Source organism: Lutjanus erythropterus, chromosome 3 (genome assembly GCF_056507025.1).
Source record: "Lutjanus erythropterus isolate fLutEry1 chromosome 3, fLutEry1.hap2, whole genome shotgun sequence".
Lineage (NCBI taxonomy): Eukaryota > Metazoa > Chordata > Actinopteri > Lutjaniformes > Lutjanidae > Lutjanus > Lutjanus erythropterus.
Window position 1 is genome coordinate 20,019,296 of NC_139319.1, and position 16,806 is coordinate 20,036,101.

The 16,806-nt window shown below is 38.0% G+C and overlaps 1 protein-coding gene across 1 annotated transcript in view; it reads right to left on the bottom strand.

Annotated features, from left to right (window-relative positions):
* ctnna2 (catenin (cadherin-associated protein), alpha 2) overlaps positions 1-16,806 on the bottom strand; it is a 391,099-nt gene that overhangs the window by 361,718 nt on the left and 12,575 nt on the right. Inside the window, exon 2 of the mRNA XM_084715317.1 lies at positions 4,446-4,552. Coding sequence (XP_084571443.1) covers positions 4,446-4,547 — 102 coding nt within the window. The 5' untranslated portion in view covers positions 4,548-4,552. The remainder of the gene's footprint in view (positions 1-4,445; positions 4,553-16,806) is intronic.

The following is a 16,806-nucleotide window of genomic DNA, read 5'->3' on the forward strand; positions in this document are numbered from 1 at the left end:
TCTCCCCTGCAGGGTGTCTGAGACCCCCTGTGGAAGATCCACGATTCAGATTTTTTTTAGATAGTCCAACACTCTGCACATATTCAGTTCCATTAGTTTCTTCCTTCTTTCTTCTCTTTCTTCATCTTAGTCAAATACCAAGATCCAGGTTGAGCAAAGTCAGCAGAGCAAAAACCGTTTCTCCAACTCCTCCCATGTGTTTGAGCAGCTATTGAACTGTAACGTGTTATGTACTATTCTTTTTGTGGAAATGGATTTTATAAATTTACGATAGAAAAAATATTGTTGTACTGAGCAATTTGAATGATACCCCTATTCAGACCACTTAAAAAAATACAACACCACATTCTGACATGTACTGGGCTGGCTTGGACATTATTGTGAGCACATTACACTGGAGAGATTTAAAGTCTGCATCACTGTGTTGTAATAGATGGCATCTGTCACTGGACACATGACCTTATTCATTCATACAGATGTTATGACTTCAACATGGCTTGACAATATCAAAAAAGCTGCAGTTCAATTTGGACTTTAAAACAAATAATCCATTATTTTACTTGCTTCCACTCAAATCCACTCAAAAGACCCATTACCCTGTCCAATCCCAATGTGGAGGATTCTTTATGTAAGAATGGGATACTATAGAATGATAGCTTGCAAAGACATTTTATTTAATAGAAGAAAAAAAAAGATCAATTGCTTTTTCACTGCCAGAATTATTATTGTTGAGTTCAGCACTTTTATTTCTTATTTTGAAAACAGCATAAAATTTCATTTCATGTATAACTGCACAACAGGTTTTTGTATTTTGTTGTTCACTGAAGTGTCTCAGGGTACCCATGTATTATCATTGAATACATTTAAAAAAGAAATAAAGGCGGATTTTAAATTACAGCTGAGGAGTTGAGTTTAAAGATGTAAGAATTCCTTCTGATAAGGATAATAGTCCTATTTTTAAGTTAAATACAATTATTTTAAAATAAGTGGTTACATGAGAGCTTTCTATGCAAGTTCAGATACACCCAGACATCATTCCCAGTAAGCACACAAAAAGTCGACAATGGGAGATAAAAAAATAAAAAATAAAAATAAAAAAAAGGCTGTGTATTGCTGCTGTAAAAACTAAAGCTGGCAAAAAGTCTGCAATCAATACTTTAACATTCTCTGGGGGACCAAAGAATAAACAGGCTGGGTTCTGAGTCAGGCTGTGAGTAAATCTAGCCTTTCCACATCTAATATCCACGACCGTCAGTGGGTCAGCCACTACCTGCAATGAAGCAGCTTTATTAAGCCATCCTAGAGAAATGGGAAATTTGCCAAGAATGTCTTTCTGGAATAAACAGGTACAGTCCCACCTGGAGTCTGTGTTTATTTTGCTACTGCTGTGAATAAGTCTGCTTGATTTTGTAAAAGGATTTCTGGAAAAACTAGGCAAAGTTGCTATAGAATGTTATGTTATTCTATTACTGTGCAAACAGTTAAGAATGTATTAAAAGAGCCTGGTAGTGTTAGGGACAGGTAAGGTTTGGGTTTCCTGGCAAGACATATTTAAAATCTGTTAGGCAAACTCAATAAATATGCAATAACTAGAAGAGTGCACTCAGTTGAGTGGAGATTTTCTCTACACAACCAGAAAAGATTCATATTATTATTTGTTATTTGGATTCACAAACATTGTACATTCGTAAGTAGTAATTTAATTACATATTTTTTCACAGTAATTGTTACAGATTACAATTACATTTATTTTGTAACTTAATTACATGTTACTAGTTACATACAACTAGTTACTCCCAACAATGCCTTGTAGCTTAGTTACCTTGTAGGTACCTTGTAGGTAACTAAGCGTTGATTTAGCCTAGCAGTTGTTGATGACTTGTGTCAGGGGAGTCAGGAGTCAGCAGTCAGTGCAGGTTGTATACAGGTTTTATATAGGTTTTTCAAACATTGTGAATCACTACAACAACGAGAGGTCATTGAGCATAGTCCTAAATGTGCACAAAATACATTAAGATGATGGGTGCAGTAGTAAACTAGATTTGCAGCGGATTAGAATTGGAATTTTTGACTTTGATACAATATTGATATTCAATGCCATTTTCAATACCACAGGGGAAAACTGAGAATTAAGTCCTAACCCTTAAGATGTTCATTAAAACATAAACCCCTGTCATTAGAAACAACTTATTTATTTATTTATTTATCTATTTATTTATTTATGTTATGAATTCTTCTTCGTCAGACATTTATGTTGAGATACCTTTATTTAAAAAAAATATTTTGAAAATCCAGGTTTCTTTCCATCTCCTTTTCTATCTGCTCATTACAAGCTATAAGCTGTCATATTGACTGCATAGAGATCGTAGATGCAGAGATCACTAGCAATGTAAACTGTATTACAACAGTAGTAGTTACAGTAACACTTAATGTGTAGTATTCACAGTTACACAAAAAGTATGTCAATCTCATTTTACTGTCCGCTATCAGCTGGCTTTTCAACACTTCCCCCTCCCTCTTGCAGCCCACTTCCAACAGCTCTTCTACCGCTGTTGTGGAGACGAGAGAGCGTGGCTCATACTGTTGTAGAAATATCATCAAAAATGAGTATTAAATTTGTTTCAAGTATTCAGAAATGATATGTATTGAAAACTCAATATTTTTGACAGCACTACTATGTACAAGCTACAAGTCACTCACACACAAAATGCACTATTTCCTGGTGGAGGTAATAACAATTAAGATCACTTCATATGATGGGAATAGTGGAACTAGAATGTACCAGAGGCCACAAAAATTGTGATTGGAGAGCCAAAATTTTTCCCAAGCAGGACTCATACTCCTAGCCCTCCTAGTGGACTACTCTTTCCCACTGGCTGGCAATTCTATATCCTTGTGAACAAAAACTGCAATGGCTTGTGGATAAGGTTTGGTTAGCTGTCACAGGTGTTACTAGTAACATCAAGTTACAATGACTCTCTTACTTTCAGTGGTCCAAGAAACTGTGACAGTGTGATAGTCAACCAGCATACACAACACCAGGGCCCTGCAACTGAAAAGTAAAATGGAGTTCATCTGTTATTACACCTGTGCTTTTCCTACTGTGACATGTCAAGATGTCTTTCTTGAAAAAGGCCTATGAAGACAGGCTGGCATGAATAGCCAGCATGAATAGGTACCCAAACACTTATGGCTGGACGAATACAAGAGAACACAATGGGAAATGCAATGTATACCAAGGGGCATTTTCTATCTGCAGACTGACATAAAGAAACATCCTGCAGCAAATTCCAGCAAAGAGACTCTGACATCCTCCTAACAGGGTGAAATGGAATGGGGTAAAAAATAAGCATTCTCAAGATATAGAAATTGAGGTAATACACAGAGCAACTAAAAAACATACTGTGATGCAGGAGCAGCAAAAGACTTTCAACTCCACCAAAAGCTCGTGTATGGAAACAGATCACACAAAAGATGTCATCACAACATTGCAAAGACCGTGCATTACGTTAAAAGAAAAGAGGATTTGATAAAAAACATTCAATAAAAAGCACAGTGCAGCCAATCAAAGAACATCAGACCACTGGGGGAGGCTGCTGGTACACCCAGTGATCACATCAGTGTCATTACTGGGGATATGCCAGTCTCTGGTATTACTCCAAATGGGGACAGTGACATCATGCTCAGCAGTCAAAATCTTTTCAAACCAAATTTCTAAAGGGAAGAGACATTAATCTATTTCCAAAAACTTCCTGTCAGCATAGAATGAAAATTAACTTGCAAAGACGAAAAATGCTTGAAATTGTTCGAGATAAGTAATTAATCTAAAAAGGTTAGTCATTCCAATTAGTTACCGTTGCAATTTAATGCAGTTGTTGGTTCATTCAGGCACTCATGAAATGGAATGGAATAGACATTATCAATCTAAAGACCCAAGTTAAGCGTTGTAATATACATACTACTTTGTAATATTCCTCCAAGACTTGTCCCAAATCCTAGACACTAGAAGCCTAGATCAGCAGAGCCTAGAGGTGGACTTACCACATTTGGCTTTTTTTTCTTAGTCAAATAAAATGACTGTGATCTGAACCATGATTATGAAAGATTCGAGCCAGATTCAAGCAACAAATTCAGAATCTGAATGTACAAAATTGAAACAATATCCAACCCTTGTCACAGACTCTGTCACAGTAAGCCAGGGTGACCAAAGTCTTGTTCAGCCATCTGTTCAGCTTGGAGGCCAAACAAAGCCAGTGGCGATGAGCCAAAGTCTCTGGCAGTAACCCAAATCAGTTTAACATCTTTGTAACAAGTAATCCAGCAAAGTTCAATCATAAAAAAAAAACATTTTTCTCTCATGCTGTGCTGTAACAAGCATCTTGTATTTGTAAGTCCATCACCATCGACACCATCAGACTTTTGCATCACAAAGTTAACTGGACTACCTGTGTGACCAGGGGCTCCAGAAGCCTCTCCACAGTCAGGGTGCGGATTTCAAGACTCTTGGGGTCCCATTTCAACAGGATGGGGGAGGTGGCGGTCGTCATGGTCTCTGTTGGAAACAAAAGCAGATCAATGGTTAGAAGAATGTTTTGCTCTGAAAAGCATTTCGCTCATAAAAACATAGCTCAACTGTGACAGGTCACATTACACATTACGTTTGCCTAAGAGGACAGGGTGGGTGGAGGTGTTCACCAAGTTTGTAGGCAGTGTTCAGCTCTGTAACAAAAGCTGTTTTTGAATTTAGGTGTGTGGGCATAAATGTTTCTGAAAAGCTGACAGGTTGACAAGACAGCACATAGACAACAAAATGTGCTTTACAAGGTTGGTAGTTGTGTCCCACCAATGTTATGCGTAGTCTTGCTAACAACAAGACAGAGCATGCTTTCAGTGATGCTCTCATGAAAGGTTTTAGACCAAGGTTAGCTCTCCTGGGTTTTCCTTAAGTGACACAGGCAATTCTGTAAAGAGGAACTGATAGAGACCGGGAAAGATTGTTGTTGTGATGTTCACACTGAAACAGAAGACTCAACCACATTATAATTTATTCACACCTGGCCGTCCTTTAAGTACGTTCATTTATGGGCCAGGTTGTTGGAACTGTAACCATGCCAGGCTCTGACCCTTTTGCTGGAGGCTCACTTGTTGTTATACATCAGTCTTATCAGCAATGTAACGCTGCAAAACTATTGATTATGTTAGACACAAACCAACACACACTTACTAGGTGTAGATGGCACAAAGGTGTATGGACCTTTATGGGGTGCCTGTGCTCAGGACCATGGGGAAAGGTATTTGCCTAACAGCCCATGGATGACTGATCACAAATGTCATGTATATTTGCAAGATGATGTACTAAGGCCCAAGATATGGAGTTTTCAAACATTTTGTTATAGCTGTTACAAAATAATGCTTATTCCAAGATTCACAATGTGTCAGTACAACATTTCAGTCTAAATACTGTGTAGTCCCAAGATATAAACACGATAAACCACTCTGTGGTTATGAAAATAAAGTACTCCACAGAGAAAATCCCCCTCTGCGTCAGGACAAGATTTTTTGTTTGTTTTTTGTTTTTTTCAATAACCACATAACCTGTCATGGATTACTCCTTACTTAACAGAGAGCCTTCAACCAATCAGAAGCAAGTACTCGCAGAGACCATATTTCATCATGAGGTTTGTGCCAATACTCAATCCTCACAGTAATCTCAGTAATTCCAGGAAATATAATGAAGCCCAGACAAAACTGGCCCCAAAACAAGGTTTTCATGGATGTCCAGTAACTGCTGACAGTCAGTGAATCTCAGCTTCAACATCAAGTAAAACAAAGCTCAGTCAACAGTTCCAGCAAACCACAAATCCATGGCTGGCCACCTCTCTAACCTTAAAGTTTTATAATTAACTTTCTTAATTAACTCCACCATTACAATACCGAAGCTTAAAATTATTGAGAAAGTCAACAGTGAATTCAGGGAGAAGTGTATTGTTTGTCTTTATTTCCATAGCTAGTTGTCATTCATTTTGGCATAGCCTTGTCCACATTGCTGTGGAGATAAAATTAACCTGAAGTTCAACTCCTTCAGCTAAGCTGACTACCCTCTTAAGAGCCACATCTCTGTATTGTAGAAAACAGCATAAACAGAAATCACATAAGTAAAAAGAAATGGATGTGAGCTCTGTGATATGAGTCTCGATTGTACAGTTCTTTAGACAATCTGCTCTTTAACTTGGAATAATTTTTTCATTACAGTTTTTAAAAACCCTTAAGCTCAGTGGGGTTACATCAGGTGAATGTCAGAACTGCACAGCTGGTGTGGGGGCAGCAGCCTTTTACTGTGAGGATGTGTTTCTACAGTAAGCAATTTCAGAATGGGCCAGCTGGGACTGGCCCAGTCTACTGCCAATGTCGATGAGGCAGAAGGGAATAAAGAATGTGAATAAGAATGACAGATCTGGGCCAGAGGCCTCTAATACTACACACAGTGGGTTAAGATGGATGAACCGTTGGAAATCTGGCAACCTGGCACTATTGATGAAGCCACAACCCAAACATTAATGTGTCTCAAAAGGGCATGGCCCTTTAGATTCAAAAAACTTGCAGGCCTTCACTTATGCTGGTGTCATTCCATCCTTTTCCCCCACTAGGAAATCTGGACAGGAACAATGAATCAATCTTTGAGCATCTGTCAACTCACCAATCTATTGGGCACAGTAGTTTGACAGAACCGGAGGGAGTGATGTATGTAATTTCTCTGTTCTGACATTTTCTAAATTACACATACTGTATTGGTTAGAGAGGTGGGATTGAGAGGAGTGCTGAATATAGTGTTATAGACTTAATTTACTTCTAGCAAAACCTGTATACTTGCACAATGGAACTAAAAAATATTCTCACATTGCAAATCATGAATTAAACATATTGTGCTACAACTGCTGCATTAAATGTGGGGCAAAACATATTTATAGAGAAAATACTCGCATTCAGAATATTTTCTGTGCAAAAATTCTCCTTTTTACAGTTGATTTCACTGACTGAAGACACCAATGGACTTAATCAGTGTAACTATTCATCCTTATTCAGGTACATTTGCTGGCTGAAAATACAAGTCAGTGTTTTAGCTTTTGTGTGATAAATGCTCTCTGCAAGCCAGTGTGTGTAATTTATGTTGATATTCCCAGAAAAAGAAACTTTTGAAAGAATCTTTTGTTATTTTTGGAATCTGTTGTTGTCATTTGTTCAAAAAAGACCAGCTAAGCAGTGAATCTTCCTGCATGGTAACAGTCTAGCAGATCTTAATTTTAGCCAGCAGGCATTAGCTGCCCACTAGTTAGGTAATTGTTGAGAATAAGTTAGAAAGAAATTACGTCCATGACAGCCTCTCTTTTTGAATACTAGTTGGGCAAGTTTCTTTCTTTGATATTAAAGGTGGTACATATTGTGAAAATGAGCAGCTCCAAGAATGATGCAAAATGCTTTGGCCAGAGGAACATGTTCCTGCTGAGAAAACAGCAGCACTGTGAAGGATGTCAGAGGGCCATTGTAATGCAATAAACACAGTTCACTGGTGTATGTCAGTGTAACTTCTCAAACAGTATGGTTCAAACTATTCTTGACATTTTGTGTAACCAAAACAATAATAGAACACAGTTTGTCAAGATATTGGTAATAAGTGCCAAATAGGTGTATCAGTTATAACTAAACTAGAAATCATTGGTAGTTGGAACAAACTCTTACTGCCTGCTCTAACTGACAAAGAAAATACTTGAAGCAATTACCATATTACCATATTACACAATACTCTTTGCCATTAATTTAAAAAATGTCATTTTGAGCATAAAAGAACTGAACATAAAATTTTAGAGCTGCAATTAGTCGATTAAATGACTAGATGATTGCCACAAAATAAATGTCAACAATTTACACTAAGTTGTTTTTAGACAAAAATGCCAAACCTTTTAGAGTCTCAAATGTGAGGGTATAGTGCTTTTCTCAGTTTTATATAACTGTAAACTAAATATCTCTAACAATACAAAACAATACATCTGATGATTTGTTATGAACATCTGTCATTATTACCAGATGTTTTATAGACAGAGTAATTAAACAACTAATCCAAAATACAAATCAAGATTATTCAATGAAAAATTGCTAGTTGAGGTCCAAATAAAATCCACACTGATGATGACTGATTAACTGCATATCTGTTAAGAGTATGGATGTAACCTACACAGAAAAGTAAAGGAGATATGACTCACTCAAATATAAATGCTGTCATCATTACAATAGATGCTCAAGTGAAAGATAGCAGACTGAAAGCAAAGCATGCAAATCACAGTGAGTGCACAATTCTATTATATCACTGCCAGTGACCGCAAATGCTCTGGCGACTCATGTGATGTAGTTTATTGTTGGTGGAGATCTCTCTAAATGTCATGGTCATGTCAATGGATGCACTCACACCAGCATATAATCGTAAAACTTTACATCAGTACATTTACATATACATTGCATTTGTAATGTGACCACATTATGAATAAAACTACTTATTCAAAACCTGTAAAAACATGGTTTCTGATGATATAGAGGATAAGTGGCGAAGCAAGATAAGATTCTAGAAGACTCTCATAGCTGCAATACATTTAAACAACGCTGTTACAATCTAAAATACTCAGGAATCACCATGAGCCTGGCAGGACATCCAGTCTGCTGAATTGTTGCTCTTGCTACATCCACATTAGCTGCTCTATTTCATCAATGTTTGGCTGAAAAAACATGCATGCAAACATGGTTCTCTGTCAGAGCATGCAGTGACTTGCAAGCAGTATAAATTTTTTTTGTTTTGTTTTTTTTTTCCTACATTTTTGCGCCTTTATTTTTGGATAGGGCAGCTGAAATTAGGACAGGAAAGGGCAGGAGACAGTGGGGGAATAACACAGCAAAGGGCCACAGGCTGGAATCGAACCCATGTCCACTGCAGAGGATGCAGCCTCAGTACATGGGGCACATGCTCCATCAACTAAGCACCTGGTGGCTTTGGAGCGCATCTGTGACAAGCTGCAGAGGGGTGAAGCTCTGCCCCTGGTGCAGAAGGAGTGCATACTGCACGATTTCCTCCCGTGTGAAGTGATAATAATAGATAGAAGTAATAATAGATTATGATGGAACTGTTCAGACCCTGTCCATTGACAGACAATGAAAAAGTCTAAGGCACCTGATTGTGTAAATTGAGCATACACGCCCCTGAATCTAATCAAAACAAAATTATGATGAAACTTGTGATTTATACCCATAGTTGTGGATAAGCATTGCTGAGACACCAGTGTATAACCATTTCTTATGGTTACTGGCATCTAATGTTAATACATGTGACCCAACAAAATTCATATTGTGTGTGTGTTTTTTTTTTTTTCTTCAAGCCCCAGTTTGTGCTTCTCACACATATTCCACATTCACAAAACTAATAAGTGCAAACAGAAAAACTATGTTAGCTGAAATAAACAGCTTACGTGGCTTTGGCTACATACTGATACTTCCCCACAGAAACACACACCTGAGAGTCCCTCATAGCAGAGGCTCCACTACAGCTCACACAGTGATACTCTCAAAGGGTCATAAATGTACTTCTAGTGACTGCCAAAGCTGCACCAGACTGTCTTTACAGCAGAGAAACCGTGTGTCTGACAGTGGCTTTTCATGGCTGGTTAGCTCTGACTATCGGCTCTATGTCACTGTCCATGCTACTGAGCAGTGGCTGGACAGCCTCCTCCCATGTCCTCTGGCCCTCCACAAGCTCTGAGATATTCCCACACCACAGAGTCAGGATTTTTCAGAAGAAGGGTAAAATCTCTCTCTCAGATCTATTTTGTTCAACCAACATGTTTTTGGTAAGAGCATGAGTCACATTTCAGTCGTCGTAATTTGTGAGATGTCCTGCCATCTGCTGTGTACAACTGTGTTTGTTTTTGTCTGTGACTGATGCATGAGTGGAGCAAAATAAGACAGAGGAAGAACAGAAAATGATTTATTTACTGTGTGAGAAAAATAAAATGCAGATAAAGTGGGTTCAGAATTCTTTTAAAGAATGACTGAACTGAACAGACAATTTATTGTCAAAAATTAGGATTTTGTTGTTGCTGTTAGCACTTCCATTTGTTTGTATGTTAGTGTATTTTGTAAAGGTGTTTTCAGTCTCTTTGCATGTGCATGTACTTAACTGTGATTTTGAATGTATTCCTTTTTTCAGCATACAGTTGAAGCAAGCATTATTTACTACCAAGTTCCCATCTTTACTTTCTGAATAAATATAACAAGTGTTTCCTTCTGCCCCAGGACTGACTTTTGGGGAATGATAGCAATGTTTCAGAAGGTTTAGAATAACACAATACACAGGGAGGAAAATGGGCCATCTGCTAAAATTTTTAGGATTGATTCCCTTCACATGCATTTGCATAAACATTCAATTCCTCTTGGCTAGACACTGGTAGAGCAACAAAAAATCAAGCAGTTTTGCAATAAAGTGAGGAAAAAGGAAAGAGTCAAGCAATGTAAAGTGTTAAGAACTTGCACATTTTTACTGTTTACAGCAGCCATTTCTTTCATTATTTTAGGGTACATTATTTTATTATGATCAACAAAGTATGTGTTTGATGTATGTCCTATTCTATGGCTGAATTATGGTCTATAGGAGAGTGAAATCCCTGTTCAGGTTTGTTCTTGTTGGAAACTTGAACTTGGAAGCGTAATCCTGACCAGAAGATGTCAGGCAACTTGAGTTTTCTAGGTAACAGATCTTCAGTGGTAAGTGGTAAATCAAATTAAGCCTCTCTGTCCAACAATAGCTGTTTCTGGCTGGTTGCTTTCATGGCCTCTGTATATTATTTAGCTAACTACACACTATAAGTGTACATGATAAATGCATTGCAACATAATGCAATGTAGCCTCATCTTATACTGCCTAAGTTTCTGTGACAAACTACATCAGTGCATTACATTGAGATGTTTCTAATATTCTTGTCCACTTATGTATGTAAAATGAGTGAACAGAATCAAATCAGACCTAATACAACACCACAACCTGCAGCCTTCATAGAGACCAATACACTGAAAGCTACAACTTAAATTAAAATTACACAGGTGGAGATACTGCTGTTCAGCAATTCTTTGCAGAGCTGGAAAGCAGTATCCTCAGTGGTCGATTCATCACTAGCCTGCTGAGTTTGGCGAGGAATGCTCGCCAAATTGTAGCTTTGTTGTTAATTAGGCTTTTTGTTTTGTGTGTTGGTGTAAATAATACTTGAGTTGTCTCTGTTCATTAATCATTTCTGCCTACTCAAGACAAAAGTGTTGGTACAGTTTCCTCTATTTACTCGTAAAGGATTAAACCACAGAGAATACAGTGGTATCAGTGCAGTATGAAAAGTAACTTGCAAGTCACAAAATCAAGTACCATGTGTAAGATAGCAAATGGTTCATCATATATCTCACTGCCTTCCTTTCTCAATACTTGCAAAAATTGCTGTGTCATGTAGTTGACAAGGTGCACAACACTTCATAGGGATAGCCCCTAAAAATCTTTAGGCTAAATTGTAATTGATTCATAAGTTCTGACCGGGTTATACTCTATGCACATAATTTAACAAAAGATTAGGAGAGTCTTGCATGATAATGAAACTATGATCTATTACCCATGCAGTGAATAGTGCCCATGGAGACAAGAACAACTAAAGCAAAACCATCTTGATTGAGGCCATGATGTTGTTGCTCATGTGAATTCTTGCTTGGAAACACTTTCTACTGGGATAACCACACAGATGGGCAGCCCAGATGCTCAGTGGTTAGCACTGCAGGCTCTTGTGGAGTGTCCATATACCTCCATTATTCAAGTGGGTTTACTCCAAGTTCTTCTGTTTCCCCCCGCACAATCTAAAGGCATACACTGTTTGTTGAGGACTATAAATTGGCTGTCTTATGAATATGTGAGTCTGTTATTCAGCTCTACAGCAAACTGTCTGGTCTGGCATGTTTACTTTCAATTTGTCCAATGATGGCTGTATTAGAATGCAAACATAAACTGAACACCGATTGTGTCTGAGATGTGTGTTGAAAGCAAATGACACAAACAGACAAACAATAAACTAAGTGCTGACAAACCATACAACCTTGTATGTCGCATTAAAGAAACACATTTCTGTCTGCGCGTTAGCTCTCTGGCTTCACTCACCTTTTCCTGAATTAGCAAATTCAAAGCTGCATTGCTATGCTGCCCCCTCTAACTGAGTACTGGTGTTGAATTTTGCACAACCCTGATAGAGTATGTAAGCAAGTCACTGCCAGTTGAGAAGGATAAGATGCTAACAATTTTTTTAATCACAGAATTACACAAGTATCCACACAATCCTTGTTGTTGTGATTGCTGTCAGTGATTATGATTCTGTTTCTTCAAAACTCTATTCATCTAATTTTAGCCAGACATCCATTACAGGATTTGATCTTTGAACGCTGGCAAGAGAAAGTGAGTGAGAACTCAGAGAATCGGGGTTGTGTGCATAGCTGCTGAGAGCACTAGGACAAACATTTAACATCCTGTCACTGCTGATCAAATGACATATGTTTTGTTATCTGGGTGCAGGGGTGGCACAAATGTAGGAGTGGAACCAATGCCATCTGTAGCGAGCCCATGCTGCCATTTCCTGTAAGTCAGCTCATTTGTCACCTAATGTAGGCTCTTCTTGATACTGTTTGTTTTTTATTGCCCATTAAACAATATTATTACCAAAGGTTCTGCTTGTGTCAGCTCTACTCTGAAATAATGCTGATGACATGGCAGAGAGACAACTGCTAACGGATGTAAAGTAATTACCTCAGTCGACCAGGTGTTAACCAAGCTGTGTGTGTGTATATGTGTGTGTGTGTGGACCCTTAAAAAATTTGAATCGACCAAGAAAATTTAAATCTGTGCATCTCTATTCTTAAAGTCACTTCTCAAGCATGTTTACATAAGCTAGAACTATCAATTTCAACCATATCATGACATCCACCTGTCAATAAATCCTCCACTTTTAGCGGTACAGAGCTAAGGTAGATTCATTCATTAGCTAACTAATAACAGTGTGGCCCACTGGTGTGTCTTCCAAGATGTTCAGCATCTCACGTCTTGTTTTTCTTCACCAAAATACCATGATTACGGGCCCGTTGGCTAGAAGTTAAACACTTTGAGAAAAGAGGTATATGTGACAGCAGATTATAAATGAGGCATTTTAAAGAGGACTGCTTCAGCAGCTAACATTAGCTACATGGAGTCTACAATGGGGCTAGGTCCGGGCCTCACTGATTGATGTTACTGTACAGTTTCCCCCAATCTTATGTCCAAATTGTGGAGTTGTAAGTTGGAGTTATAAACAATGTTAGCCAGCCAATTACCAGCTTGCAAGCGGCTAGCATGGCCACTAATAACATAGCTCATTTAAGAGGACCATGTGACCATATACTGTTTGCTGTCACACCAAATTTTAAATTTTACCAGAGACACAGGGAATAAAATTGTATTGGCCAAATTGATAGCTTCCCCAATTCTGGAAAGATCCTTCAAACTGAGCTTGAAACGGTAATAATGTCTTTATGGTTATTACACAGGCTACAGGCCATGTGTCATCACTGGTGAACCAGTTCATACCTGCCATCAACACTAACTGCCATGAGGAATCATTTAAATATCTGATATTTTTCTACTTTTTTGTGTGGCTCTCCTACAAGTTGCCTGCAGCAGTCTCTTTCTTAGCATGCAAAACAGACAATCAGAAATAAAGCTTGTTTTTTTTTCTTTGTTTTTGGATTTATTGTTTAGTTGATTACCCATTTTGAGGTGAAAATAAGGAAATACACTGATTCTCCTTTTTGATGAAACAAACAAAGATTGAATGGAATAATTGAATGAATAAATGAATGAACTGAATTGCATTGTTGCACCTCTACATGAATGCTAATAGTGATGGCCCTAAATCACAGTACTCAAATCTTGTATGAACTTCCACAAACTCAGCATTAGGGTTTGATTCTTTAACATAAAAACTTAAACTGATTATCTCACTTAGAAATTGACAGAGCCAAATTCAACTGTATTCAACTGCCGCACAGGCAGATGCAGAGAAAACCTCTGACAGTTCATTAACATGTCCTTTCAGAATGAACACCAGAAACCTTTCAATAACTCATGGATTAAATCTTGCCATGTACAGATTAATTTACCACAGTAACATTCTAATTAATTTCAATTCAAAGGATACACATTACGTACCTGATCTTGCCAAAAAACAAACAAAAAAAATCAAGCAGGAGAGTCCTATCATCAATCCAATATTGCATTCTGACAAAGTAGGAAATCAAGAACAGAATCACAAATTCCTGAAAATTGTTGCTTTTACACTTGCAGCTAGACAAACATGAGTCCCCTCTGGCTATGACTGAGTGGTGGGCATACAGCATCAGGGTTACCTTTTTGGCATCAGCTGAACCCTTGTGTGAACTTACAGCTGAGTTCAAATCCCCCCCTCAAGGGGAAAGAAGCAGAAAGGCTTTTTTTAAGACCACAAGGAACACTTCTGATATGAACCAGTGATCCAGAAGCTGGATTTCACTCTGCCTGTCACAAATGTTGAAAGAAAATGATGACATCTAAGAAGTCTAACTTTGGTGAACATTTGTTCCCCACATAAAAGACAGGTAGTGACAAAATAACAGATTTGCAGCTGCATTTCATTTTACCATCGGTTTCACAAGTCTTTCATTTTCCCATTTGCAGGCTATTTTGCTTACACTTTATACTAGGTAGTGTGTAAAAAAATAATTCTTTGCTCATGCCTGATGGACTTCAGAATAAATTTTTGGTTGTTTATATCGTTCGTTTTTCTTGCCACTTGTATTGGTTTGTAAATAATTAATATGACTGATGTGTCTGATGTAAAAAAAATAATCCCAAGGCCCTCAGTTGTTCACATACAGTACTGTGGTGTTTCAGATGACTAACTGCAAAAAGCTGTGGCAGGATGATGAGTGCCTCTCAACAAAGGAAGTAATAGCAGTGACAGTTAAGACAGATATTCTGCTGAGTCAGAGCTCTGTTTGTGTGTCTGTATTGATCGAACACCTGTCATACAGAGCCACTTCATCTAACGGTCTATTGGCAATCCCAAAGAAAACAGATGGCAATGACTAGTAGTATTCAACACTGTTGGCCCTTCTAAAACAAACAGAAAACCCCTGCTGTCTTCGCCTCATGTGGTGTATGTGGGTTTGGTGTAGCTGCACTGCTATACTGCACTGGATGTATACTACATTAAACATGATTATTGAGTACCTTGAAAAATATCATTAGTCATACTTCTTCCCTTGAGATTTTGAAACAACAGAGAGAATGTTTTATTCAGATAGAGTTCACTACACCTAAAACAGTTCACGCTATAATGTATTAAACTGTGTTGTAAATTAATTGTGGCAGTATACATCTAAAAAAATGTGTTCATAAATGTTTGTTTTGTGCACACCCACAATAATGTGCTCATGCAATGACTGTAAAACAGACTCAATGTAGGTTCCCAGTTTATGCTCACACATTTAAATGTATACATTTTAATTTTCACCATATCAGACAATGTCATCACATCAAAATCCATAAAAGCTGCAAGCAGTCTTCCCACCGTCCACTAAATCAACACACTCTTGCACGCAACCAAATGCTGCACCAATGGAAAAGCATTAGCCTGCCCTCTGCCACTGCTCCATCTGCTACTTCAGCACTCCCTCTCTTCCCGTCTTTGAGAAGTCGCATCCAGTCCAAAAGGTCAGCTGACTTTTCAATTCTAACAAACATGTTGGTGTATAAAAAGTTTTCATTAATGTACACAACTGTGAAAATTACTTTTGTGTCCTCCCACAGAAAGAAAACATACAGGAAGGTAAACTGAAACCTCTAAACTTGCCATACTGTATGCATGTGACTGTTTTAACCCTGACAGATTGCTGACCTGTCCAGTCCACTGTCTTTCATCCATTGCATGCTGGGTTAGGCTCCAGCCACCCCTCCCACAGCCAGGAAAAGGATAAGCACACAGAAATGGATGAATGAATGGATATATTTTTACACAGACTTCAGAATTTTCCAAATGCCACCAACTACAGAGCCACCTCTGACAGGAAGATCAAGCTCCAAATGTACATTACAACCTTACAGAGAAGGTTTTGGGTTTTTTGAAGTGGGGTTGTATGAACTGTCATGATTCATGAACACTCATCTCAAGCTAGGTCATCTCATGTGGATCAACTGCTTATTCAAAGCTCAGTATGTTCAGTGTACAGTGTGACTTCAACTTGCTCCTTTGGGGCCATTATCTTTTAACTTATCTTGTTTGATGGTCTTAAAGGAATAATCAAAACCAAGACTCCTCCCCCTGTGAGTTCATGTTGACATGGATTAACTTCACTACCATGAATGTATTAACAAATGAGGTTAATACATGATAAGCATTCAGGGAGCAGAGAAATAAGGTCAAACCAAGTGCTACAAAGCAGGGTTTAGTATTTTTAAAATCCTAATGCTTATTTACATGTAGCAACAACACACCATTAATGCAACAAATGCATATGGGAATAAAGTTACAATTACAAGGTTAAAACATACAATTTTCTGTAATTATTTCCTTGTACTTAAGATTCACAGAGAGCAGTTTTAATGTTTTATGTGTGCTGAAACTTTTTGTTGCTTAGCAGCTTCAGCATATAATATTTCTTTACAAAAACATCGTTTAAAAA